At 33.3% G+C, this 26,157-nt stretch overlaps 1 protein-coding gene across 2 annotated transcripts; it reads right to left on the minus strand.

Annotated features, from left to right (window-relative positions):
- Positions 1-1,400: 1,400 nt before the first annotated feature.
- On the minus strand, positions 1,401-26,093 carry LOC139513501 (secernin-3-like). Of its 2 annotated transcripts, none has more exons than XM_071302087.1 (6): positions 25,412-26,093; positions 13,788-13,929; positions 12,751-12,938; positions 4,779-4,984; positions 4,175-4,408; positions 1,401-2,110 (listed from the first exon to the last, which is right to left on the minus strand). In XM_071302087.1, the coding sequence occupies exons 2-6, from the start codon at positions 13,926-13,928 to the stop codon at positions 1,620-1,622; spliced, it is 1,260 nt and encodes a 419-aa protein (XP_071158188.1). In that variant the 5' UTR covers position 13,929; positions 25,412-26,093; the 3' UTR covers positions 1,401-1,619. The 2 variants fall into 2 exon arrangements, with proteins under 2 accessions (XP_071158188.1, XP_071158187.1); XM_071302086.1 differs by lacking the exons at positions 1,401-2,110; positions 4,175-4,408; positions 4,779-4,984; positions 12,751-12,938; positions 13,788-13,929 and adding exons at positions 19,286-20,166; positions 20,584-20,817; positions 21,187-21,392; positions 22,510-22,697; positions 23,515-23,656.
- Between the last annotated feature and the right edge of the window lie 64 nt (positions 26,094-26,157).

The following is a 26,157-nucleotide window of genomic DNA, read 5'->3' on the forward strand; positions in this document are numbered from 1 at the left end:
AGTTTCATCGGATAAAAACGTGCACATGTTTTGCTCAATTGTTGAAGGCCGTACGGTGACCTATAGTTGTTTCTTTTGTGTTCTGTGGTCTCTTGTGGAGAGTTGTCTCATTGGCAATTATATCACATCTTCTTTTTTACATTTATAGTTACCATCATGTGTCAAGATTCAATTTATGTGTTCTGGGTTTTTTGTACTCTGTACCGATCTGATAAAGCAATCTTTCTCCAACTGTTGTTTTACAATGATTGTTTTTATCATAACTCTGTACTGATCTGATAAAGCAATCTTTCTCCAACTGTTGTTTTACAATGATTGTTTTTATCATAATTACTGCTGTCTGTCATATTTGTTTCCATTTGTCGTTGTGCCGACATAAATCGGGTAGTTGGCTTTCTATTTTCTCATGCCATTGCCTTTTATCGTCTCATAGGCCATGATATCATACCACATCTTATTTTATATTGCTAGAGTGGCCATTTTTTATTAAACAACGAGGTCTTTAGAGTTATAAATTGTAATCTGACTAAATGTCATGCACTTAATCCCCATGGAGGTAGTTCAGTTTGCATGGTTATCCAATTTTTCCTTCTTTCTTGCTAAAACTAGGATAAATATGGTACATGCATAGTTTATGTGTCCTGTAAAAACATGAATTAAAAGGTTGATTTATCCCTTCCAGTCGCGGATCCAGAGGGGGGTCAACCCCCGGACCCCCCCCCCCCCCCCCCCAATTTTTTGGACGATCAATGCTTTTGAATGGGAACATGTGATTGGAACCCTCCCCTTTGTCCTGGGTTAGGACCCCTCCCCCGTTTTTGAAATGGCTGGATCCGCCCCTGTCTTCGTATTTCAAACATAAGTATAACATTAATGTGTATTATATATATAGGTGTGGACAATATGCTTTATTCTTGTTTCTCACAATATATGTAAATGTTGCTTTAAAAGTGAATAAAATATGTATTGTGAGAAACAAGAATAAAGCATATTGTCCACACCTTCGTGGCTTTTGCTCATCAATGTTATGATAAAAATTCCTCATATCTTGAAAAATGCATGAATTACTGTGCGATGGGATTATTTATAATACCAATCTTATAGTTCATCAGTTACAGTTCATTTCATTTAAAACCTTCGCACACTGTATCGTAAACATAGTTGCATCCTTTACAAGACAATATGTTATCGCCAATTCACATAAGTAACACATCAACAGCTTTCAAACACAATTATGATGGAAAAAATAAGAACGCAAGCCTATTCATATTGAAATTGACTTTGCATCTGCTAAAACAAAGGAAATGCACGCACACATTTATAATAAAACAATGGCGTGGTCGATAAATCTTACCATCTGGCTCCTTTTATGTTGTTCTATGTATAACCATGGAAGTATTATATAATACTTTACATGGTATAACAAACGTTTACAGATTTTCGTGTTCAAGATTTATGTCTTTCATATCATTTAGAAGGGTATACTTTCGTGTAACTTTTATATCTATATCGAGTTTGCATGATTGTAATGAAACAAGAAGTTTTGTAATAAAACTGCAAACAAAATGACATGTCTGTGTATCACATTAAAGCTTTTCAAGTCTGATGATTTTGCTGACCTATTTGTAACATTTGGTTTCAGATTCCGAAATGTCCTTGAACAAATCTTGTACATCATTCAAGTTACTTTCACTGAAACTTTGAAGAAATTCTTGCATTTCAGTAATACAATTTTGTTCTAACTGTTGCATTGTCGAAAGCAACCTTTGACCTATTGGGTCATCACTTTCCATAAGCGGTCTAGCTTTTTCGTGACCAATGAACAAAGGATGTCGTCTATCAACATTCGTCTGGAAACTAGCACGGGCTCTCTCTCCGGTAGCGGGAGAACGTGTTACTTCACCGATATCAACGGAAGAACAAAATATAAAAGGTTTGAAGACTGACAACGATGGGTTTGGAGTAGCAGTGAACCAATGGCAGTGTGGAATGTTGACATCTAGTGACAATACAGAAATCTGGCTCCCAACAGTATACAATTCTCCCATAAAATTTATACTGCTCCCTTCATCGCGTAAAACTTCACGCATGCATTCCATATTGAAAGAACCTGCCAGAACAAGATACAATGTAAAGTTTTTTAGCATACACATATTTGAAGTTCAAAGGTAAAGCCTAAGTTTCAATATTACATGTTCAAGCAGTTCAATAGAACACACAACAGATCATAACATATAATTGTATATTACTTTTATTTTAACTTGTACTTGGGGGAATTGGAAAGGCTGAAAAAAACGTTGAACAATGCGAATAGAATTCTCAAAAATGTTCTTCGATAAGTAAGCACACAAACGTATAGATGAATACCACAAATTAAACCTGAAGTTTGAATCTAACTTTTGATTACCAATTTTTACAGGTAGTTAAACAAGAGGCTCTCAAGAGCCTGAATCGCTCACCTTAAATATTTTGCTTAAAACTTCCATCAATGATTATTTTGGGTTTTCAATTTATATAAATGGTTCTTCGATTCTGTCATATCTTCTTCACAAGCAAAAACAAGAGTGGACACACTGAAATGTCTCGTTTGTCTCGTGTTCATAATATAATTTATGATGAAAGTATAAAAGAACATTGTATAACCCAAGCATTACATTATTTCTGTTAACAGTTTATCTACATCTATAATAATATTCAAGATAATAACCAAAAACAACAAAATTTCCTTAAAATTACCAATTCAGGGGCGGCAACCCAACAACGGGTTGTCCGATTCATCTGAAAATTTCAATGAAGATAGACCTGATAAACAATTTTACCCCATGTCAGATTTGCACTAAATGCTTTGGTTTTTTAGTTATAAGCTAAAAACTGCATTTTACCCCTATGTTCTATTTTTAGCCATGGCGGCCATCTTGGTTGGTTAGCCGGGTCACCAGACACATTTTTAAACTAGATACCCTAATAATGATTTTGGCCATGTTTGGTTAAATTTGGCCCAGTAGTTTCAGAGGAGAAGATTTTTGTAAAAGATAACTGAGATTTACGGAAAATGGTTAAAAATTGACTATAAAGGGCCATAACTCCTAAAAAGGTCAACTGACCATTTCGGTCATGTTGACTTATTTGTAAATCTTACTTTGCTGAACATTTTTGCTGTTTACAGTTTATCTCTATCTATAATAATATTCATGATAATAACCAAAAACAGCAAAATTTCCTTAAAATAACCAATTCAGAGGCAGCAACCTAACAATCAGTTGTCTGATTCATCTGAAATTTCAGGGCAGATAGATCTTGACCTGATAAACCATTTAACCTCTATCAGATTTGCTCTAAATGCTTTGGTTTTTGAGTTATAAGCCAAAAACTGATTTTACCCCTATGTTCTATTTTTAGCCATGGTGGCCATCTTGGTTGGTTGGCCAGGTCAACGGACACAATTTTTATATTTGTTACCCCAATGATGATTGCTGCCAAGTTTGGTTCAATTTGGCCCAGTAGTTTCAGAGGAGAAGATTTTTGTAAAAGATAACTAAGATTTACGGAAAATTGTTTAAAATTGACTATAAAGGGCCATAACTCCAAAAGGGGTACTTATTGTAAATCTTACTTTGCTGAACATTTTTGCTGTTTACAGTTTATCTCTATCTATAATAATATTCATGATAATAACCAAAAACAGCAAAATTTCCTTAAAATTACCAATTCAGGGGCAGCAACCTAACAACGGGTTGTCCGATTCATCTGAAAATTTCAGGGCAGATAGATCTTGACCTGATAAACAATTTACCCCTGTCAGATTTGTTTAAATGCTTTGGTTTTTGAGTTATAAGCTAAAAACTGCATTTTACCCCTATGTTCTATTTTTAGCCATGGCGGCCATGTTTTTTGATGAAATGGGAATTAAAACACAAACTTTATTCTAGATACCCTAGGAATCAATCAGATGAAGTTTGGTTTGAATTGGTTCAGTAATTTCAGAGGAGAAGATCTTTGAAATAGTTTACGACGGACGGACGACGACGGACGCCAAGTGATGGCAAAAGCTCACATTTTCTTTTGGAAAGGTGAGCTAATAAAAGAAAAAGCTTTTCAAAACAACTGCCAACTCTTAGAAATGCATAAACCTCACATCTCTACAAATCCGTTTAGATTCTTATTTAGCACTAACCGTCTTTTGACATATTGGTCATTAATTTCTCCCCCTCGGCTTGTCTATGCTGTGGCTTTTGTATGTCTGTAAGTGATAAGCCATCAAATTCCGCAGCAAATGCTTGACTAAAATTGAAGCTACCATTTCCAGCCTTCCAATGTCCAGCCTCCGTAGCCTTTTCAACTAACCCTGGTGACCGTTTATCATAGTCGTCTGCTATCCTCAGACAGCTGGAGACATTGAAGTGTCCATCTAAAATAAACAGAGATAAGGTTAACATTTGAACTTTTTAACACAATGTCAAATAATGGAGAGAAATAGCAGTAATAAAGTTCTAAAGAAAAAAGATTTAGAATGTTCTAGCTATGAATATTACAATATTGTCAATATATTAGTACTTGGTTTCTAAATACATCGATATATAAACCGAGCAGAAATTTGTTGAATTTGTGCTTCAGGCTAAACATATACAAAAAAGTTCCTGAAACCCCACATCTATTCATTAAAAACCAATCCAACGTTTTTCAGACGCTACCTATCCATAGCAATGCAAATGGTACACTATTCGTGAAACTACTCTACAATTATCAAAGATCAAATGAAAACATTGATTGATACATGCCAGATATATGTTTTGCAGCCCAAAATTCACCGGCGGTCTCTAATAACCATGCTTCTTTTAGATCAACGAATATAAAGGAAGTATTATAGGACCACTGTCCGAAACTATGGTCCTGGCTTGTGAGACCACATTGGCCATGTTTGTCCAGTAGTTCAGTAATTGTGTCAAGGGCCTCTTTTGAAGTACTACAACGTTCTAAACCAAGCCTAGAAAGAAGAGAATTGTCAACCATTACTTGATATTCGTAATATTTTACCTTAAGAGTACTTGTAAGTATTGACTTGATTTGCATCATCACAGTCGCAGTGGGCTTTGTGTTGTTACAGCGGATTCCATTGAGTGTGTAGCCAAAAGGTAATATCTTTGATTAGCTTGCTTGTTAGCTGAACCGTGAAGTCTTTATTAGGTAAGGTATACTACCCTCCTTTCAAAGTAGCATAGTCCATCAGATAGATCGATGGTTTTTCTGTCGGACTAGTCTATTCTTAAAGTATGGTAGTTCACCTAACCTAACAATGACTTCACGGTTCAGCTAAGAAGCAAGCTAACCAAAGATATTACCTTTGGCTACATACTCAATGGAATCTGTTAGTTTTGTATTGTTGTTGAAGTTGCTTTGTTTTATGTTGTTTTAGTTTTAGTTTTATTTGTTGATTTGTTTTTTTATTGTATTTTTTTTATTACTCTGAGTTTGTTGAGTGTTCTTTTGTTTTTTTATTGGGAGATATGTTACTGCAAATCTGACATCTCAGTTGAAATCCTCTCAGAACAATCTTCTGATTTAAAAAAACAAAAAGAACATTTTTATTTTGTAATTTGTATTTTACCGTATTGCATCTCAACTATTGTACATCTTATCTTTAACTAATCTTGTAAGAAAAGTAGTAATGATTGTTTGCTAAGTAAGATCTGATGCCAAATCCACCCAGTAATTAAGTTTAACAAATGGCACATATAAAAAATTATATAGATATATGTGATAAATAAAATCTTATCAGATGTATATAGTTCAGTCATTCAGTAACATATTTATCAAATCAAAAGGTTACACATACAAATGCTTTAAAAATCTTGTTAGAATTATGCAATTTCATAGCTCTGAACTTTGATTTACGAACAAATCTATCTTAATATCTCATTAAAACGAACAAACTGAAGTAGTACGATTCTTAATTCACTTTGGTCTTATTTTGATTCCATTTGAAAGAAGAGAATAAGACTCATTACACTCTAGGAATGAAAATAATAGGATGATGTTTTAAAAACACCAGCTTGTAGTTCAGCTGACTAGAATCGGGCTATTGGTACTTTACGGAACGGAACGGAACGGAACGGAACGGAAAGGAATTTCATTTAAGGTATCCAAAGGGGGCATTTATCAAAATTTCGAAAAATCTTTAAAACAAAACAAACTTTAAAATTTCTGTGTTTTACGGTTTTCCATATACAAATAACACAAATGTATACTTAATCTCATCTTCACAGGTGAAATGTGTAAAAATGTATAACATCGGAAAATATTCTGTAGATGAATATGTCGGATTGTCCTGATAAATTATCATGTAATTAAAGCAGTATGATAAAAAAAAATTGTCTGACACCTCTTTTTGCATGAGTGGTATGTGTTTTAGATAGCATTTTCGACTTGATCAATAATAAAAAATTTAACACAAAGGCAGGTTACACAAAAAGTCTTTCTCCTTCCATCGGTAATTATATTTTAAAAAAGAGGCCTTCAACAGCCCGTTCCGACGATGATTAGAGACAGTGATCCAGTTGAATCTGATGTAAACTCTTTAATTTATTTTTCCGTTCCGTTCCGTTCCGCAAAGTACCAATTGCTCTGAGGAATTGGTATTTAACGGAAAAAACGGAAACAGACATCTTTAATGTAATTAAAGCAGTATGATAAAACAAATTGTCTGACACCTCTTTTTGCATGAGTGGTATGTGTTTTAGATAGCATTTTCGACTTGATCAATAATAAAAAATTTAACACAAAGGCAGGTTACACAAAAAGTCTTTCTCCTTCCATCGGTAATTATATTTTAAAAAAGGGGCCTTCAACAGCCCGTTCCGACGATGATTAGAGACAGTGATCCAGTTGAATCTGATGTAAACTTTTTAATTTATTTTTCCGTTCCGTTCTGTTCCGCAAAGTACCAATTGCTCTGAGGATTTGGTATTTAACGGAAAAAACGGAAACAGACATCTTTAATGTAATTAAAGCAGTATGATAAAAAAAAAATTGTCTGACACCTCTTTTTGCATGAGTGGTATGTGTTTTAGATAGCATTTTCGACTTGATCAATAATAAAAAAATTAACACAAAGGCAGGTTACACAAAAAGTCTTTCTCCTTCCATCGGTAATTATATTTTAAAAATGAGGCCTTCAACAGCCCGTTCCGACGATGATTAGAGACAGTGATCAAGTTGAATCTGATGTAAACTTTTTAATTTATTTTTCCGTTCCGTTCCGTTCCGCAAAGTACCAATTGCTCTGAGGAATTGGTATTTAACGGGAAAAACGGAAACAGACATCTTTAATGTAATTAAAGCAGTATGATAAAAAAAAAATGTCTGACACCTCTTTTTGCATGAGTGGTATGTGTTTTAGATAGCATTTTCGACTTGATCAATAATAAAAAATTTAACACAAAGGCAGGTTACACAAAAAGTCTTTCTCCTTCCATCGGTAATTATATTTTAAAAAAGAGGCCTTCAACAGCCCGTCCCGACGATGATTAGAGACAGTGATCAAGTTGAATCTGATGTAAACTTTTTAAGTTTTTTAGATGAAAATAACAAATCTTCCAACAAAATGACTAAAATGTATAAAACCAATGCATGAATATCGCCCAGCAAACATCCATGTAATCTATATTTATTGTAGCATGCTAACATAAGAAATCAGAGCTATTTAAAACGTTTCTCTTGTTAAAATGTTTCTTAGGAGAGGATCTGTTTTTGCCAAACTTTTAACAATTATTTAAGAGTGCTCAACTAAATAGAAATTTGTATAGTGAAAAAGTCTTCTCTATAATGATAACAATTATCTTTGCTGTTTCTGAACACCTCAAATATATGTACACAACTCTTAACATGGGCGATCTAATATTAAACAGAATTTTAATTTAACTAAACAAGTTGTACTATTACACCATTGCTCTTGAGGGGATAGAGCGCTCACGGCGACTTGAACAGCGCCTCATTATATAGATCAAGATCCGAAATCGGCAGCTTTTAATTATGCGTGTTATATTTGTTTATTGCTTTTTTTTCTAGAAACCGGAAACGCTGTTTTTCTCGCTTTTTATTGGTTTACATTTAGTAGTGAGTGCAAGTAAAGGGGTCTCTTATAACTTACTATATTGGATGTGCTTTGTTCATTGTTGAATGCCATTAGGCATACGATGTTTTATTGGGGTATACATCTTTATTAGTTCGTCTTTTGATAAAAGTTGTCTCATTTGTAATCATACCCATTATGTCTGCTATGTTTATATAGACTACACTGCATTGGCTCTGCGATTCCAGTTTGGAAGTGGCGCGACAAATTATTTTTTTCAAATTTAACATTATTTTTTATGGTAAATATCCTCTGTCAAAATTTTTTTTCTCCCTTTGCTGGCCAAATTATTTATTTTCTCTATTCAGAATCAACATATTTATTTACGAAAAAAAACATTAAATCAATTTTCAATAAGGCTCTCTATAGACACAATATTAACAACATGAATAAACATAATCTACTACTACGGTTTTTTTTTTAACGACCTTGACAAAAGCCCTTGCACGGTTGATATAAATCAAATCAATCTAGCAATACACAATGATGAATAATAGTATAAATATTAAATTACATAAACAAATACATGAACAAAACGGATTACATGATAGTGTTTTGAGTTTTATTGTTAAAATATATAATGATTTGTAAGTATACTTGAATGACGATACATTTTTTTGATTTTTTGATTTCTTTGGATAGTGAATTCCACACCTTTTGACCACTAAAAGAAAAGCTTGGTTTGTATAATTCTGTATTTGATTTTGGAACAATACAATTATCTGAAAATGAGAGTCGAGTACTGTATGACTGTTTGCTATTTGTAGTTACAATAAGATTTGACAAGTATTGGGGTACCAATCCATTGTTTTATTCATACATTAATAAGGACTTGTGGTATAATATTCTATTACATGTATTTACTGGAATTATTCCAGATTCTTTAAAAAGTTCAACAGATGGTTTTTGAAAATCGTGTTCATTTAAAATAATTCTAGCTTCCCTTTTTTGTAATTTAAGCAAACTGTCGATTAAAAATGTGTTACAGTTGCCCCATATTGAACAACAGTAGTCAAAATTTGGAAGAATGTATGCATTATAAAATAAAATTCTTGCATTATGATTTAAATATTTCTTGATCCTTTTTAGTAGAGCTAAAGGAAGAATTTACCTTAAAGTTTTTAATAACATATTTGATATGATCAGACCAAGACAGAGTTGCGTCCACAAAAATACCAAGGACTTGTTCACGCTGACTTTCATTAATATATTGATTATTAATGAAGATATTAAAAGGTTCATTACACATGACAGAAAGTTTGTGTTTTGAACATAAACACATTTTCTTTGTTTTGGATACATTGATTAACATTTTGTTTTCATCACACCAATGAGAAATATTTTCTAACACAGTATTTAGTGTCTGGCTATACAACTTTTGTTTTTACCAGTAACAGAAATAGTACTATCATCAGCCAAAAGATCACTGTTATGATTTGGATTACACAAAGGCAAAAAATTAATGAATAATAAGAATAATATGGGACCTTAAACGAACCCTTGAGGTACACCTGTTTTTACTTTTAATACACCTGAAAAAGTATTTGAAATGTATACAACCTGCTGTCTATCAGTTAGATATGAAGTAAGCCAGTGCAGTGAAGAATAAGAAAATCTGTATTTTTGTAATTTCTGGAGGAGCAGTTTATGATGAAGAACATCAGAAGCTTTACAAAGATCCAGAAATACTGCTCCTACTAATTCGCCTTCATCAATTGCTTTTAACCATTTATCGCAGTTTGACAGGAATGGTTCGAACGAAAACCTGATTGCAGGACATACAACAGATTATATGTGTCCGTATAGTTCATTAAATAAGTTTTTACGTGTCTCTCAAGTATTTTAGATACTAATTGTAAAAATGCAATTGGTCTGTAATTAAATACATCATTTTTAACATTTATTTTCAAAAACTGGTATGACTTTAGCTACTTTGAATAATGATGGATAAACTGATTTTTTAATGCTTGAATTAAAAATTTGACATAAGTGAACTTAAATAAGATGAGAAGTAATTTTTAAAAACTGTGCACTGATATTATCAAGACTGCTTTTATTACATTACAGATGCCTGTTTCCGTTCGATTCCGTTAAATACCAATTCCTCAGAGCAATTGGTATTTTGCGGAACGGAACGGAAATCAGATTCAACTTGATCACTGTTTCTAATCATCTTCGGAAGGCCCCTTTTTTAATTTATAATTACCAATGGATTAGTAGAAAGACCTTTTGTCTAACCTGTCTTTGTGTTATTTTTTATACGTCCGTCAATTTTGACGGGACGTATTATGGTATACAAATGTCCAGTGTCCGTCCGTCCGTCCGTCTGTCCGTCTGTCCGGTGTAAACATGTCGCACCGTAACTTGAGAACGACTTATCCAAATTTCATGAAACTTAACATAGTTGTTTCTTATGATGGTAAAATGATCTGTATACTTTTTTTGTGAAAATAAGATTACAACTTTTTGAGTTACGGCACTTTGTAACTAAAACAGGGGTGGTGTTTTTTTTCACATGTCGCACCGTATCTCAAAAACGATTCTTGATTATGGCTTAAAACTTTAAATACTTCTTAGTTATATTAATCTTAATATCTGTATACTTTTTGGTGATGATTCAAAATTTCATTTTTGAGTTATTGAGTATTCTGTAAAAAAAAAAGGGGGGGGGGTTTACATGTCGCACCATATCTCAAAAACGATTTATGATTATTGCTTAAAACTTTACACACTTCTTTGTTATATTAATCTAAAGATCTGTATACTTTTTGGTGATGATTCATTTTTATATTTTCGAGTTATTGAGTTTTTTGTAAAAAAAGAGGTTTTTTTTCACATGTTGCGCTGTATCTCTATTGCTTAAAACTTAACAGGCTAATGTTGCGTCGGGTTTCCAAATACATCTTGTACAATCTTCCTATTGAGCGGGAATAAGGAATGAGTCAGGATATACTAAGCATGACATCCTGTACAACCCTGTGTTATTCAAAAAAGATTTATGTTTTTTCACCAGACGACAGGCGTATCATGCGATCATGGCGCAGCTGTTTATTTAAATATTGATCAAGTCGAAATGCTATCTAAAACACTTACCACTCATTCAAAAAAGAAGGGTCTGACTTGTTTTTATCATACTGCTTTAATTACATTAAAGATGTCTGTTTCCGTTTTTTCCGTTAAATACCAATTCCTCAGAGCAATTGGTACTTTGCGGAACGGAACGGAACGGAAAGATAAATTAAAAAGTTTACATCAGATTCAACTTGATCACTGTCTCTAATCATCGTCGGAACGGGCTGTTGAAGGCCTCTTTTTTAAAATATAATTACCGATGGAAGGAGAGAGACTTTTTGTGTAACCTGCCTTTGTGTTAAATTTTTTATTATTGATCAAGTCGAAAATGCTATCTAAAACACATACCACTCATGCAAAAAGAGGTGTCAGACAATTTTTTTCATCATACTGCTTTAATTACATTAAAGATGTCTGTTTCCGTTTTTTCCGTTAAATACCAATTCCTCAGAGCAATTGGTACTTTGCGGAACGGAACGGAACGGAAAAATAAATTAATAAGTTTACATCAGATTCAACTGGATCACTGTCTCTAATCATCGTCGGAACGGGCTGTTGAAGGCCTCTTTTTTAAAATATAATTACCGATGGAAGGAGAAAGACTTTTTGTGTAACCTGCCTTTGTGTTAAATTTTTTATTATTGATCAAGTCGAAAATGTTATCTAAAACACATACCACTCATGCAAAAAGAGGTGTCAGACAATTTTTTTTTATCATACTGCTTTAATTACATTAAAGATGTCCGTTTCCGTTTTTTCCGTTAAATACCAATTCCTCAGAGCAATTGGTACTTTGCGGAACGGAACGGAACGGAAAAATAAATTAAAGAGTTTACATCAGATTCAACTGGATCACTGTCTCTAATCATCGTCGGAACGGGCTGTTGAAGGCCTCTTTTTTAAAATATAATTACCGATGGAAGGAGAAAGACTTTTTGTGTAACCTGCCTTTGTGTTAAATTTTTTATTATTGATCAAGTCGAAAATGCTATCTAAAACACATACCACTCATGCAAAAAGAGGTGTCAGACAATTTTTTTTTATCATACTGCTTTAATTACATTAAAGATGTCCGTTTCCGTTTTTTCCGTTAAATACCAATTCCTCAGAGCAATTGGTACTTTGCGGAACGGAACGGAACGGAAAAATAAATTAAAAAGTTTAAATCAGATTCATTTTGATCACTGTCTCTAATCAAGGACGACATGAGGTCAGTCTAGATATCATAATGCATGACTTGCAAATGCGTTAATTTCATGATAATTTATCAGGACAATCCGACATATTCATCTACAGAATATTTTCCGATGTTATACATTTTTACACATTTCACCTGTGAAGATGAGATTAAGTATACATTTGTGTTATTTGTATATGGAAAACCGTAAAACACAGAAATTTTAAAGTTTGTTTTGTTTTAAAGATTTTTCGAAATTTTGATAAATGCCCCCTTTGGATACCTTAAATGAAATTCCTTTCCGTTCCGTTCCGTTCCGTTCCGTTCCGTAAAGTACCAATAGCCCTAGAATCGCACAATAAATGTGTTTTACCTCACATAATCAACTCCCATGAGTTTGGCGCTGTGGTCCCCTGGATGACACAATTTGGTCCACACTGCAGTACATCCAATACAGAGTCCTTTGTCATTCGCTCCCATTTCAGCACCCCAGGTCCACGCTGACTTACTAAGGACCACAGCATGAGTGGCTGACACTTGGTCCATTTCTACCAAGGTACACTGTCATATAAAACATTAAAGCTACAAATGTATCGGTGTCAAATTATTTAAATACATTTCAAAAATACACATTCTTCTACCGGTAAATTTATTCTAATAGGTGTAAGAAGATGTGGTTTTAGTACCAATGAGACAAACCTCCATCCAAGACCCCCTCATCCAAGCCACAATTTATAAAAAAAAATCATTATAGGTCAAAGTACGGTCTTCCATACAGAGCATTGGGTCAAACCGAACAGCAAGTTATAAAGGACCCCCAGAAAAGAGTAGTGTAAACACATTCAAACGGGAAAACAAGTTAAAGGTCTAATCTATTCAAAAAACGAGAAACGAGAAACTCTTATCAATTTTCAAATTATTTACTGTTGTTCAGAAAATGAATTCTAGTTGCTTCTAACTTGAATAAGTTGAAAACATCTGTCAACGTTTTATCACGAGAAGATAGTTTTGAAACATGTGGTTGTTAAAAGATTTATATGAATAGGTGCTAGATATTGTTCTTATCAACACCACCGAGGAAACGCAATACTACAAACTACATATATATGATGATCTGGGTTGTGTTTACAGAATATAGAATAATTGGTAAAGAATTAAAGATGAAGAAAAGTAGGGGTAGAGAAGAGAGAAAATTGGGTTCTAAAGAATAAGATTGTTGAGAATAATGGACCAAAAGAATGACCACTGTTCGTAAAGCCTATAAAGTTAATGAATACAGAAATGATGACCCCGGCTCCAATCCTGATCTTTTGCTACTATAACCACCATATAAAGTCAGTCTTACTATAAAACGAAACACCATGACCGAAAGCTACAGCTGTTTGTATCAAAGTGATGCCAATAACTTACCATGATTTTGGAGTCCAGTGCATGATCCTTGGCTGGGAAATAAACAACCTCTTGTACTTCAGTCGGTGGACGATCAGCATTTTTACCAAATATTACACATCTTGTCGTTGACGGTGGGTATGCCACAAAGACATCAGACATTCTATAATTCAGGAAAAAGTTTTAGGTTAGAATAATTAGATGGACAGTCGATACATACAATAAAAAGCACACATATATTGTAGGTACTACAATCTAAACCACTGACCAGAAGCTATTCGAGAGAATCGTTTGTCATTTATATATGTTCATATGACGAATCAAATTAGATTCCGTATTTTATAAATTGAATTATTACAATTTATTACAGTATTTCGTTGCAATGTTACAATAGCAAACGATTTATGACAAATAGAGCACATAGCACACGGTTGCCTTCAGCAAGAAACAATACCAAAGCTTCAATAGACATGCCAAAAATGTTAAAGATAGTTGGTCTTGGTATCTGTTCTTGTTCTGAATATCTGTGCATTTATCTCCTATCTCAAAAATCTTTTAGATTTATTGATCAAGATTCGAAAGGGATTATTCTAGACGAACAGGGCTTTAAAACAAACCAACGTAAGAACAATACAAATTCTTCTTTTCAGAAACAGATTTTGAACCATTTTTATATATGTTACTGGTTCTTGCATGAGCTGCATTGTTTGTGTTATTTAAGTGATGTTTCTCCCAATTTTCAGATCTGATTGGTTCATACATTTCATGGCATATTTGCCATTGAAAACTGGCCCTCGGTAACCGTATGTTGATAAAGTACCACCTAACTTAGAATGTATAACCAGAAGTATCACCTATGCTTGAAATACGTTCGTTACAATGCTGCTGTACATATCTGATTTCGACTATTGCAAAGAAGCATTATATTTCGAACGGTAGTTTTGAACGTGAGCTCTTTTCTATCGTTTGTTGGTGAAAATGTCACCAATCCGAACTTGCAATTCATCCGACCTTTCTATCACTTCCATGTCTGTCGTATGTACTACTATTTATTTTAATTGGTTATAACATAAAGATAGTTTATTAGAGTGTCTGTTTATCTCCTTTCACGTCATTTGAATTATTAATTACTAGTAATTGCTCAGAATAGTTGTGGGAGAATATTTTGGAGATTCAAACTTTTGTATTGGCACCGTCTCTTGATCTTTAATATCACAACAGTGACTCTATATAGCATCATTGCTATGTGACGGATTCAGCATTTTGCCCAGAAAGATCATCAATGTACATAAGAATGGGTAATTACAGACAGATCATTATGATACAGCTGATACATTGACTTAAATGCATAGTTATTTATACTACAAACATTGATTTCTAACATTCCTCTAGTGTTTCTTGTCAATGAATTGCATTCAACATCGCAAATGTTATTGTATTGATTTTCTATACATGTAAACATGCACCTGACTTAGCTTTAGAACTATTTGAACATAAAATCTTAAAGTTAGCTTCTGACTTCAATGTTAATGAGCATTTGAAAGTTGGTTTAAGCTCGTTTAACACTGAACTACATTTATATCGATCAGCTCGAGTATGACAATTGGAACAAATTTGAATTTTTTTATATACCACCACTTAATACGAAAACTGAACATTAAAAAGGTAGCTCTAAATATCAGCATTGCCCAGGCCCTGAAAAAATGTTTTAAAAACCAAAAGACAAGTATTTTTCTTTTTTCAATTGAAGAAAATTTATTTTTGATTGAGGAAATGAAAATGTTTATAAATCATTTGATCAAAGCTTAGCGTTGCAGTTTAAATTTAGCAGTACAATAACTTTATTATAACAACAAACAAATAAATACTTTTGGTTTGAGCATTTCAATAAAGAGCTGACATTCTTAATTAAGGTACATTTGTCATCATTTTATGAGAACATTACTTTAAGAATTCATTCGTTATAGTTATAAATTAAAATATAGATGGTCATTATTTTTTGTGCTCAATGAAATTATTTGATGTAGCAGTAATACAAGCATACTAAAGTAAACATTTTGAAATGTGATTTAAAATAGTCATGGTTATAAAAACTGTGCTGTATTTGTCACAAAGTAAACAAAATTATCATATTGTCTCTTTTTCATTTTTTTTTTTAAGACTGGCCATAGACATTTGAATTCAGTCCCTGTGAGTATAATCTGCACATGCTACAGTATTAGCATGGTTCAATGAAATTTTGTTTCTATTGTTTTAAAGTCTAGAAAATTATCTAATTGAACAAGGCTTAAGTTATCATACTCTCTGGCAAGGTTATCATCTGATGATTTGGGCTTTTCTGATTATTCTGCTTTGTAACTAGCCTCAACAATTGACTGATAGGAGACTTATATGTGATGACTTTCTCGATATTGGCATCAATTTTTGCCCATCTGATGAGTTAAGCCTTTTTCAACTGATTTTTATAGTTCGTTCTTATGTTGTACTGTTATATCACTTTCCCAGGTTAGGGGGAGGGTTGGGATCCCGCTAACATGTTTAACCCCGCCACATAATTTATGTATGTGCCTGTCCCAAATCAGGAGGCTGTAATTCAGTGGTTGTCGTTTGTTTATGTGTTACATATTTGTTTTTCGTTCATTTTTTTTACATAAATAAGGTCGTTAGTTTTCTCGTTTGAATTGTTTTACATTGTCTTATCGGGGCCTTTTATAGCTGACTGTGGTATGGGCTTTGCTCATTGTTGAAGACCGTACGGTGACCTATAGTTGTTAATGTCTGTGTCAGTTTGGTCTTTTGTGGATAGTTGTCTCATTGGCAATCATACCACATCTTCTTTTTTATATCAACAATTGTTTAAGTTTGTGGTTAGGTAACCTTCATAGAAAGTCAATGATACTTGGTAGGCATTTGTATAATCCATGGAGATTATTTATTTTTGTCCACTCTGTCATTTGTATAATCTATGGAGATTATTTATCTCTGTCCCCTCTGTCATTTGTATAATCCATAGAGATTATTTAGCTCTGTCCCCTCTGTCATTAGGCATTTATATAATCCATGGAGATTATTTATCTCTGTCCCCTCTGTCATTAGGCATTTATATAATCCATGGAGATTATTTATCTCTGTTCCCTCTGTCATTTGTATAATCCATGGAGATTATTTATCTCTGTCCCTCTGTCATTTGTATAATCCATGGAGATTGTTTATCTCTGTCCCCTCAGTCATTTGTATAATCCATGGAGATTATTTATCTCTGTCCCTCTGTCATTTGTATAATCCATGGAGATTATTTATCTCTGTCCCTCTGTCATTTGTATAATCCATGGAGATTGTTTATCTCTGTCCCCTCAGTCATTTGTATAATCCATGGAGATTATTTATCTCTGTCCCCTCTGTCATTTGTAGAATCCATGGAGATTATTTATCTCTGTCCCCTCTGTCATGATGCATTGACTGACACTTTCCATAATTTACATATTAAAGTTTGTGATTATGTCAGTATGAGAGAAACCTTTAATGATATGTCCAGGTTAATTCTGTACAGTTGTATTAGCATTGACACATATCATTTCTATGAATATTTTTAGTCCTGCCCTTTCAGTCATGGTCCATTGACTTTAAAAATGTACACGTAAAAGTGTCATATAAAATGTTGGTAGTACTTGTCTTTTGCCATCTATGATATTCAATGCACAGATGTAAAAACTGTTCTCAGAAAATTTTAAGGAATTAAGCAAGTAACTTTCAATCAAAGAATTTTTAAATTTGTTCAGTCATGTAAGGCAAGTAAGACATCTAGCTGGCAGCAAAAATATATGTAACATGACCTACCTTTAATGTCTCTGACTTATATTACCTAGAAAGACATCTTTCATTTTGCACAAATATGGGGGGATATATCGTTGATGGTGATGTTGAATTCATGTTTAATGTCCAGTAGCAAATATACGATGTAAATCAGAATGAGAATATGTTTATGTGATACAAAGTGAAAACTTAAACAACGATTTCCAAGGGAGAAAACACATCAGGGATAGATGCATATGATCTTGTAGAACCCTGTGACTACTTTTCCTATCAAATTTGTGACTTTCTGTCCGTTTACTTCATGATATGTCATACAATTTTCACGCAGAAACATCTTAAATCTAGGTGATAGACCCAATGCAGACGATGTTGCCACGATTTCTCAGATGCAGGGTTCAAATCAATTACAGTTACAAACCAGGATCAAGATCAAACTAGAACCATTAAAATCTCTGAAAACAGAATAGACTGATTTTATTTTTCAAATCCGTACCTCAATCAGACTAAATACCTACAGAAAATCTTCTCAGACCATACTGATGATGCATAGCCATCACTATTTTAGAATTCAATCAATCTGAAGACTAAGACACTTTGAAAATCAGCTTCCTACCTATTGGAACATACTACCTTCGAATATCATAACCAATACGACTGAATTTACATCTTTTTTACATTTACCATCATGTGTCAAGATTGATTGTTTTTGTTTTTTGTGTGCTCTGTGCCGATCAGATAAATCAATCTTTCTCCAACTTTTATTTTTTAATGATTGTTTTAGCCGTATTTGGCACAACTTTTTGGAATTTTGGATCCTCAATGCTCTTCAACTTCGTACTTGTTTGGCTTTATAAATATTTTGATATGAGCGTCACTGATGAGTCTTATGTAGACGAAACGCGCGTCTGGCGTACTAAATTATAATCCTGGTACCTTTGATAACTATTTACACCACTGGGTCGATGCCACTGCTGGTGGACGTTTCGTCCCCGAGGGTATCACCAGCCCAGTAGTCAGCACTTCGGTGTTGACATGAATATCAATTATGTGGTCATTTTTATAAATTTCCTGAATATAAAACTTTAAATATTTGTAAAACCTAAGGATTTTCTTATCCCAGGAATAGATTACCTTAGCCGTATTTGGCACAATTTTTTGGAATTTTAGATCCTCAATGCTCTTCAACTTCGTACTTGTTTGGCTTTATAAATATTTTGATATGAGCGTCACTGATGAGTCTTATGTAGACGAAACGCGCGTCTGGCGTACTAAATTATAATCCTGGTACCTTTGATAACTATTAGTATAATTACTGCTGTCTGTCATATTTGTTCCCGTTTGTCGTTTTGCCGGCATAAATCAAGTTGACTTTCTATTTTCTTATACCATTGCCTTTTATCGTCTCATAGGCCATGATATCATACCACATCTCCTTATTTTATATTGCTAGAGTGGCAATTTTTTAAACAACGAGGTCTTTAGAGTTATAAATTGTAATCTGACTAAATGTCATGCACTTAATCCCCATGGAGGTAGTTTGCATGGTTATCTAATTTTTCATTCTGTCTTGCTAAAACTAGGATAAATATGGTACATGCATAGTTTTATGTGTCCTGTAAAAACATAAATTAAAAGGTTGATTTATCCCTTCGTATTTCAAACATAAGTATAACATTGATGTGTATATAGTTAGCACTATCTGATAGTACATTATAACATATTTTATTCACTTTTAAAGCAACATTTACATATATTGTGAGAAACAAGAATAAAGCATATTGTCCACACCTTCGTGGCTTTTGCTCATCAATGTTATGATAAAATTCCTCATATCTTGAAAAATACATGAAATACTGTACGATGGGATTATTACCATCTGGCTCCTTTTAGTTGTTCTATGTATAACAAACGTTTACAGATTTTCGTGTTCAAGATTTATGTCTTTCATATCATTTAGAAGGGTATACTTTCGTGTAACTTTTATATATATATCGAGATTGCATGATTGTAATGAAACAAGAAGTTTTGTAATAAAACTGCAAACAAAATGTCTGTGTATCACATTAAAGCTTTTCAAGTCTGATGGTTTTGCTGACCTATTTGTAAAATTTGGTTTCCGATTCCGAAATGTCCTTGAACAAATCTTGTACATCATTTAAGTTACTTTCACTGAAACTTTGAAGAAATTCTTGCATTTCAGTAATACAATTTTGTTCTAACTGTTGCATTGTCGAAAGCAACCTTTGACCTATTGGGTCATCACTTTCCATAAGCGGTCTAGCTTTTTCGTGCGCAATGAACAAAGGATGTCGTCTATCAACGTTCGTCTGGAAACTAGCACGTGCTCTCTCTCCAGTAGCAGGAGAACTTGTTACTTCACCGATATCAACGGAAGAACAAAATATAAAAGGTTTGAAGACGGACAACGATGGGTTTGGAGTAGCAGTGAACCAATGGCAGTGTGGAATGTTGACATCTAGTGACAATACAGAAATCTGGCTCCCAACTGTATACAATTCTCCCATAAAATTTATACTGCTCCCTTCATCGCGTAAAACTTCACGCATGCATTCCATATTGAAAGAACCTGCCAAAAACAAGAAACAATGTAAAGTTTTAAGTAAATAGCATAAACATATTTCAAGTTCAAAGGTAAAGCCTACTTTCAATATTACATGTTCAAGCAGTTCAAAAACACATAACAGATCATAACATATAATTGTATATTTCTTTTATTTTAACTTGTACTTGGGAAATTGGAAAGGCTGAAAAAAAACGTTGAACAATGTGAACAGAATTCTCAAAAATGTTTTTCGATAAGTAAGCACATAAACGTATAGATGAATACCACAAATTAAACCTGAAGTTTGAATCTAACTTTTGATTACAAATTTTTACAGAAAATTAAATAAAAGAGAAAGCTTTTAAAAACAACTGCCAACTCTTGGAAATTCATAAACCTCACATCTCTCCAAATCCGTTTAGATTCTTATTTAGCACTAACCGTCTTTTGACATATTTGTCATTAATTTCTCCCCCTCGGCTTGTCTATGCTGTGGCCTTTGTATGTCTGTAAGTGATAAGCCATCAAATTCCGCAGCAAATGCTTGGCTAAAATTGAAGCTACCATTTCCAGCCTTCCAATGTCCAGCCTCCGTAGCCTTTTCAACTAACCCTGGTGACAGTTTATCATAGTCGTCTGCTATCCTCAGACAGCTGGAGACATTGAAGTGTCCATCTAAAATAAACAAAGATAAGATTAACATTTGAACTTTTTAACACAATGTCAAATAATGGAGAGAAATAGCAGTAATAAAGTTCTAAAGAAAAAAGATTTAGAATGTTCTAGCTATGACTATTACAATATTGTCAATATATTAGTACTTGGTTTCTAAATACATCGATATATAAACCAAGCAGAAATTTGTTGAATTTGTGCTTCAGGCTAAACATATACAAAAAAATTGCTGAAACCCACATGTATTCATTAAAAACCAATCCAACGTTTTTCAGACGCTACCTATCCATAGCAATGCAAATGGTACACTATTCGTGAAACTACTCTACAATTATCAAAGATCAAATGAAAACATTGATTGATACATGCCAGATATATGTTTTGCAGCCCAAAATTCACCGGCGGTCTCTAATAACCATGCTTCTTTTGGATCAACGAATATAAAGGAAGTATTATAGGACCACTGTCCGAAACTATGGTCCTGACTTGTGAGACCACATTGGCCATGTTTGTCCAGTAGTTCAGTAATTGTGTCAAGGGCCTCCTTTGAAGTACTACAACGTTCTAAACCAAGCCTAGAAAGAAGAGAATTGTCAACCATTACTTGATATTCGTAATATTTTACCTTAAGAGTACTTGTAAGTATTGACTGGATTTGCATCATCACAGTCGCAGTGGGCTATTTTTGTTTTGTTACAGCGGATTCCATTGAGTGTGTAGTCAAAAGGTAATATCTTTGGTTAGCTTGCTTGTAAGCTGAACCGTGAAGTCTTTATTAGTTAAGGTATACTACCCTTCTTTCAAAGTAGCATAGTTCATCAGATAGATCGATTTTTTTTTTTTCTGTCGGACTAGTCTATTCTTAAAGTAGGGTAGTTTACCTAACCTAACAATGACTTCATGGTTCAGCTAAGAAGCAAGCTAACCAAATATATTACCTTTGGTTTCATACTCAATGGAATCTGTTGTAATTCGTTTTGTATTGTTGTTGAAGTTGCTTTGTTTTATGTTGTTTTAGTTTTAGTTTTATTTGTTGATTTGTTTTTTTATTGTATCTGTTTACTCTGTTGAGATTGTTAAGTGTTCTTTTGGTTTTTTATTGGGGGATATGTTACTGCAAATCTGACATTTCAGTTGAAACCTCTCAGAACAATCTTCTGCTTTAAAAAAAAAAGAACATTTTTATTTTGTAATTTGTATTTTACCGTATTCACGCATCTCAACTATTGTACATCTTATCTTTAACTAATCTTGTAAGACAAGTAGTAAAGATTGATTGCTAAGTAAGATCTGATGCCAAATCCACCCAGTAATTAAGTTTAACAAATTGCACATATATATAGATATATGTGATAAATAAAATCTTATCAGATGTATATAGTTCAATCATTCTGTAAAATATTTATCAAATCAAAAGGTTACACATACAAATGCTTTAAAAATCTGGTTATAATTATGCAATTTCATAGCTCTGAACTTTGATTTACGAACAAATCTATCTTTATAGCTCATTAAAACGAACAAACTGAAGTAGTGTGATTCTTAATTCACTTTGGTCTTATTTTGATTCCATTTGAAAGAAGAGAATAAGACTCATTACACTCTAGGAATGAAAATAATAGTATGATGTTTTAAAAACACCAGCTTGTAGTTATAAGCTGACAATAGAATCGCACAATAAATGTGTTGTACCTCACATAATCAACTCCCATGAGTTTGGCGCTGTGGTCCCCTGGATGACACAATTTGGTCCACACTGCAGTACATCCAATACAGAGTCCTTTGTCATTAGCTCCCATTTCAGCACCCCATGTCCACGCTGACTTACTAAGGACCACGGCATGAGTGGCTGACACTTGGTCTATTTCTACCAAGGTACACTGTCAAATAAAACATTAAAGCTACCAATGTATCGGTGTCAAATTATTTAAATACATTTTAAAAATAAGCATTCTTCTATCGGTATATGTATTCTAATAGGTGTAAGAAGATGTGGTTTTAGTACCAATGAGACAAACCTCCATCCAAGACCCCTTCATCCAAGTCACAATTTATAAAAGAAAAATCATTATAGGTCAAAGTACGGTTTGCCATACAAAACATTGGCTCATACCGAACAGCAAGTAAGCAAGGACCCCAGAAAAGAGTAGAGTAAAAACATTCAAGCGGGAAAACAAGTTAAGGTCTAATCTATACAAAAAACGAGAAACGAGAAACTCTTATCAATTTTCAAATTATTTACTGTTGTTAAAAAAATGAATTCTAGTTGCTTCTAACTTTAAAAAGTTGAAAACATCTGTCAACGTTTTATCACGAGAAGATAGTTTTGAAACATGTGGTTGTAAAAAGATTTGTATGAATAGGTGCTAGATAGTGTTCTTATCAACACCACCGACGAAACGCAATACTACAAACTACATATATGATGATCTGGATTGCGTTTACAGTATATAGGGGGGTAGAAAAGAGAGAAAAATGGGGTTCTAAAGAATATGATTTTAGAGAATAGTGGACCAAAAGAATGACCACTGTTCGTATAGCTAATGAAGTTGGTTAATGAATCCAGAAATGATGACCCCTCCAATCCTGATCTTTTGTTACTATAACCACCACATAAAGTCTTACTATAAAAGGAAACACCATGACCGAAAGCTACAGCTGTTTGGGTGCAGTATCAAAGTGATGCCAATAACTTACCATGATTTTGGAGTCCGGTACATGATCCTTGGCTGGGAAATAAACAACCTCTTGTACTTCAGTCGGTGGACGATCAGAATTTTTACCAAATATTACACATCCTGTCGTTGACGGTGGGTATGCCACAAAGACATCAGACATTCTATTATTCAGGAAAATGTTTTAGGTAAGAATAATTAGATAGGCAGTCGATACATACAATAAAAAGCACACATATATTGTAGGTACTAAAATCTTAACCACTGATCAGAAGCTATTCGAGAGAATCGTTTATTATTTTTATATATGTTCATATGACGAATTAAATTAGATTCCGTATTTTATAAATTGAATTATTACAATTTATTAAAGTATTTCAAATAGTTGCATTGTTGCAATAGCAAACGATTTATGACAAATAGAGCACATAGCACACGGTTGCGTTCAGCAAGAAACAATACCAAAGCTTCAATAGACATGCCAAAAAAACGTTAAAGATAGTTGGTCTCGCCAATCTACTTGGTATCTGTTCTTGTTCTGAATATCTGTGCATTAATCTCCTATCTCAAATTTGTTTTAGATTTATTGATCAAGATCGAAAGGGATTATTTTAGACGAACAGGGCTTATAAAACAAACCAACGTAAGAACAATACAAAGTCTTCTTTTCAGAAACAGATTTTGAACCATTTTTATATATGTTACTGGTTCTTGCATGAACTGCATTGTTTGTGTTATTTAAGTAATGTTTCTCACAATTTTCAGATCTGATTGGTTCATACATTTCATGGCATATTTGCCATTGAAAACTGGCCCTCGGTAACCGTATGTTGATAAAGTACCACCTAACTTAGAATTGATAACCAGAAGTATCACCTATACATATCTGATTTCGACCATTGCAAAGAAGCATTATATTTCGAACGGTTGTTTTTAACGTGAGCTCTTTTCTATCGTTTGTTGGTGAAAATGTCACCAATCCGAACTTGCAATTCATCCAACCTTTCTATTACTCCCATGTCTATCCTATGTACTACCATTTATTTTAATTGGTTTATAACATAAAGATAGTTTATTAGAATGTATGTTTATCTCCTTTCACGTCATTTGAAATATTAATTACTAGTAGTTGCTCAGAGTAGTTGTGAGAAATTTTTTTGGAGATTTAAACTTTTGTATTGTCACCGTCTCTTGATCTTTAATATCACAACAGTGACTCTATACAGCATCATTGCTATGTGACAGATTCAGCATCATTGCTATGTGACGGATTCAGCATTTTCCCCAGAAAGTTCAAAGAAGACAATCGTTGTTTTCCTCAATGTACATAAGAATGGGTCATTACAGACATATCTTTATGATACAGCTGATACATTGACTTAAATGCATAGTTATTTATACTATAGACATTGATTTCTAACATTCCTCCAGTGTTTCTTGTCAATGAATTGCATTCAACATCGCAAATGTTATAATATTGATTTTCTATACATGTATACACGCACCTGACTTAGCTTTAGAACTATTTGAACATTAAATCTTGAAGTTAGCTTCTGACTTCAATGTTAATGAGCATTTGAAAGTTGGTTTAAGCTCGTTTAGCACTGAACTACACCTAAATCGATCAGCTCGAGTATGACCATTAATTGGAACAAATTTGAATTTTTTTCTATACCACCACTAAATACGAAAACTGAACATTGAAACTATAGAATAGAAAATACAGAACACGTTGTTTTAGCATTTTACTGTACTAAAAGGTTACACAAATTGACATTGATGTATACATGTATATATAGGATATGAATAGTCTTTCCTTTCGTGCTATTCCCTCTTACAAGACGAATTTACACAAACACGAACAATTAAAATTACATCCATTTATTTTTTTAATAAAGTCAGGAATAAAACCGTCTTACCTGAGTTAATTATTCTGTATTTCCTTTGCACAGAATCTGCTGTCACATCGCATTGCTGATGACGACGACTGCGCAGATGTAAAAATCGATGTTGTCTAGAGATGTATCCTTGTTATGTGCGTATACTGTGTCTCCACTGAGGAAGATGTGGGATGTATGCCAAAACTCGTCAAAATTAAACAATTAATGTATTTACAATCTTCTATCGAATTTATTAACTTTAAGATAACAAGCACGAATTAATGCCAGTTGTTACAGACCTTTCGAACTCATCGATCCCTTTTTATTGATGTACATCAAGTTCATTTTTTTCTTTTTTCTTTCAACCTCATTGGATAATCTGACTTTCCTTAACTTTCGATCGGCTTCTTATTTTTGGCACTAGTACTAAAAAGAATTTGTGGTCATTGTTCACGAGACAATAATTTGTAAAATAAATGCAATTAATTATCAATTGATGAAATGAAGAATAAAGAACGATTTTAGAGTTGATACCTGTTAAGATTGATTTTCAGACAGAATAAAAAAAGTAACTTTTCCTTTGGGGTTCAACTTGAGAATAAATCCTGCAGTTTAAGGATACCCAATTTTTTAAATCCAAATATCTTTAAAAGCAATGTTATATTGCAGGATTTGTCAATTTCTCCATAAAACCAAATTACTAACATATATTTTCACAGGAGATACCACCACTTTCATATAACTTAAACATATAAGAAAGAGACATAACTGTAGAACGGTGAAAT

Source organism: Mytilus edulis, chromosome 2 (genome assembly GCF_963676685.1).
Source record: "Mytilus edulis chromosome 2, xbMytEdul2.2, whole genome shotgun sequence".
Taxonomy (NCBI): domain Eukaryota; kingdom Metazoa; phylum Mollusca; class Bivalvia; order Mytilida; family Mytilidae; genus Mytilus; species Mytilus edulis.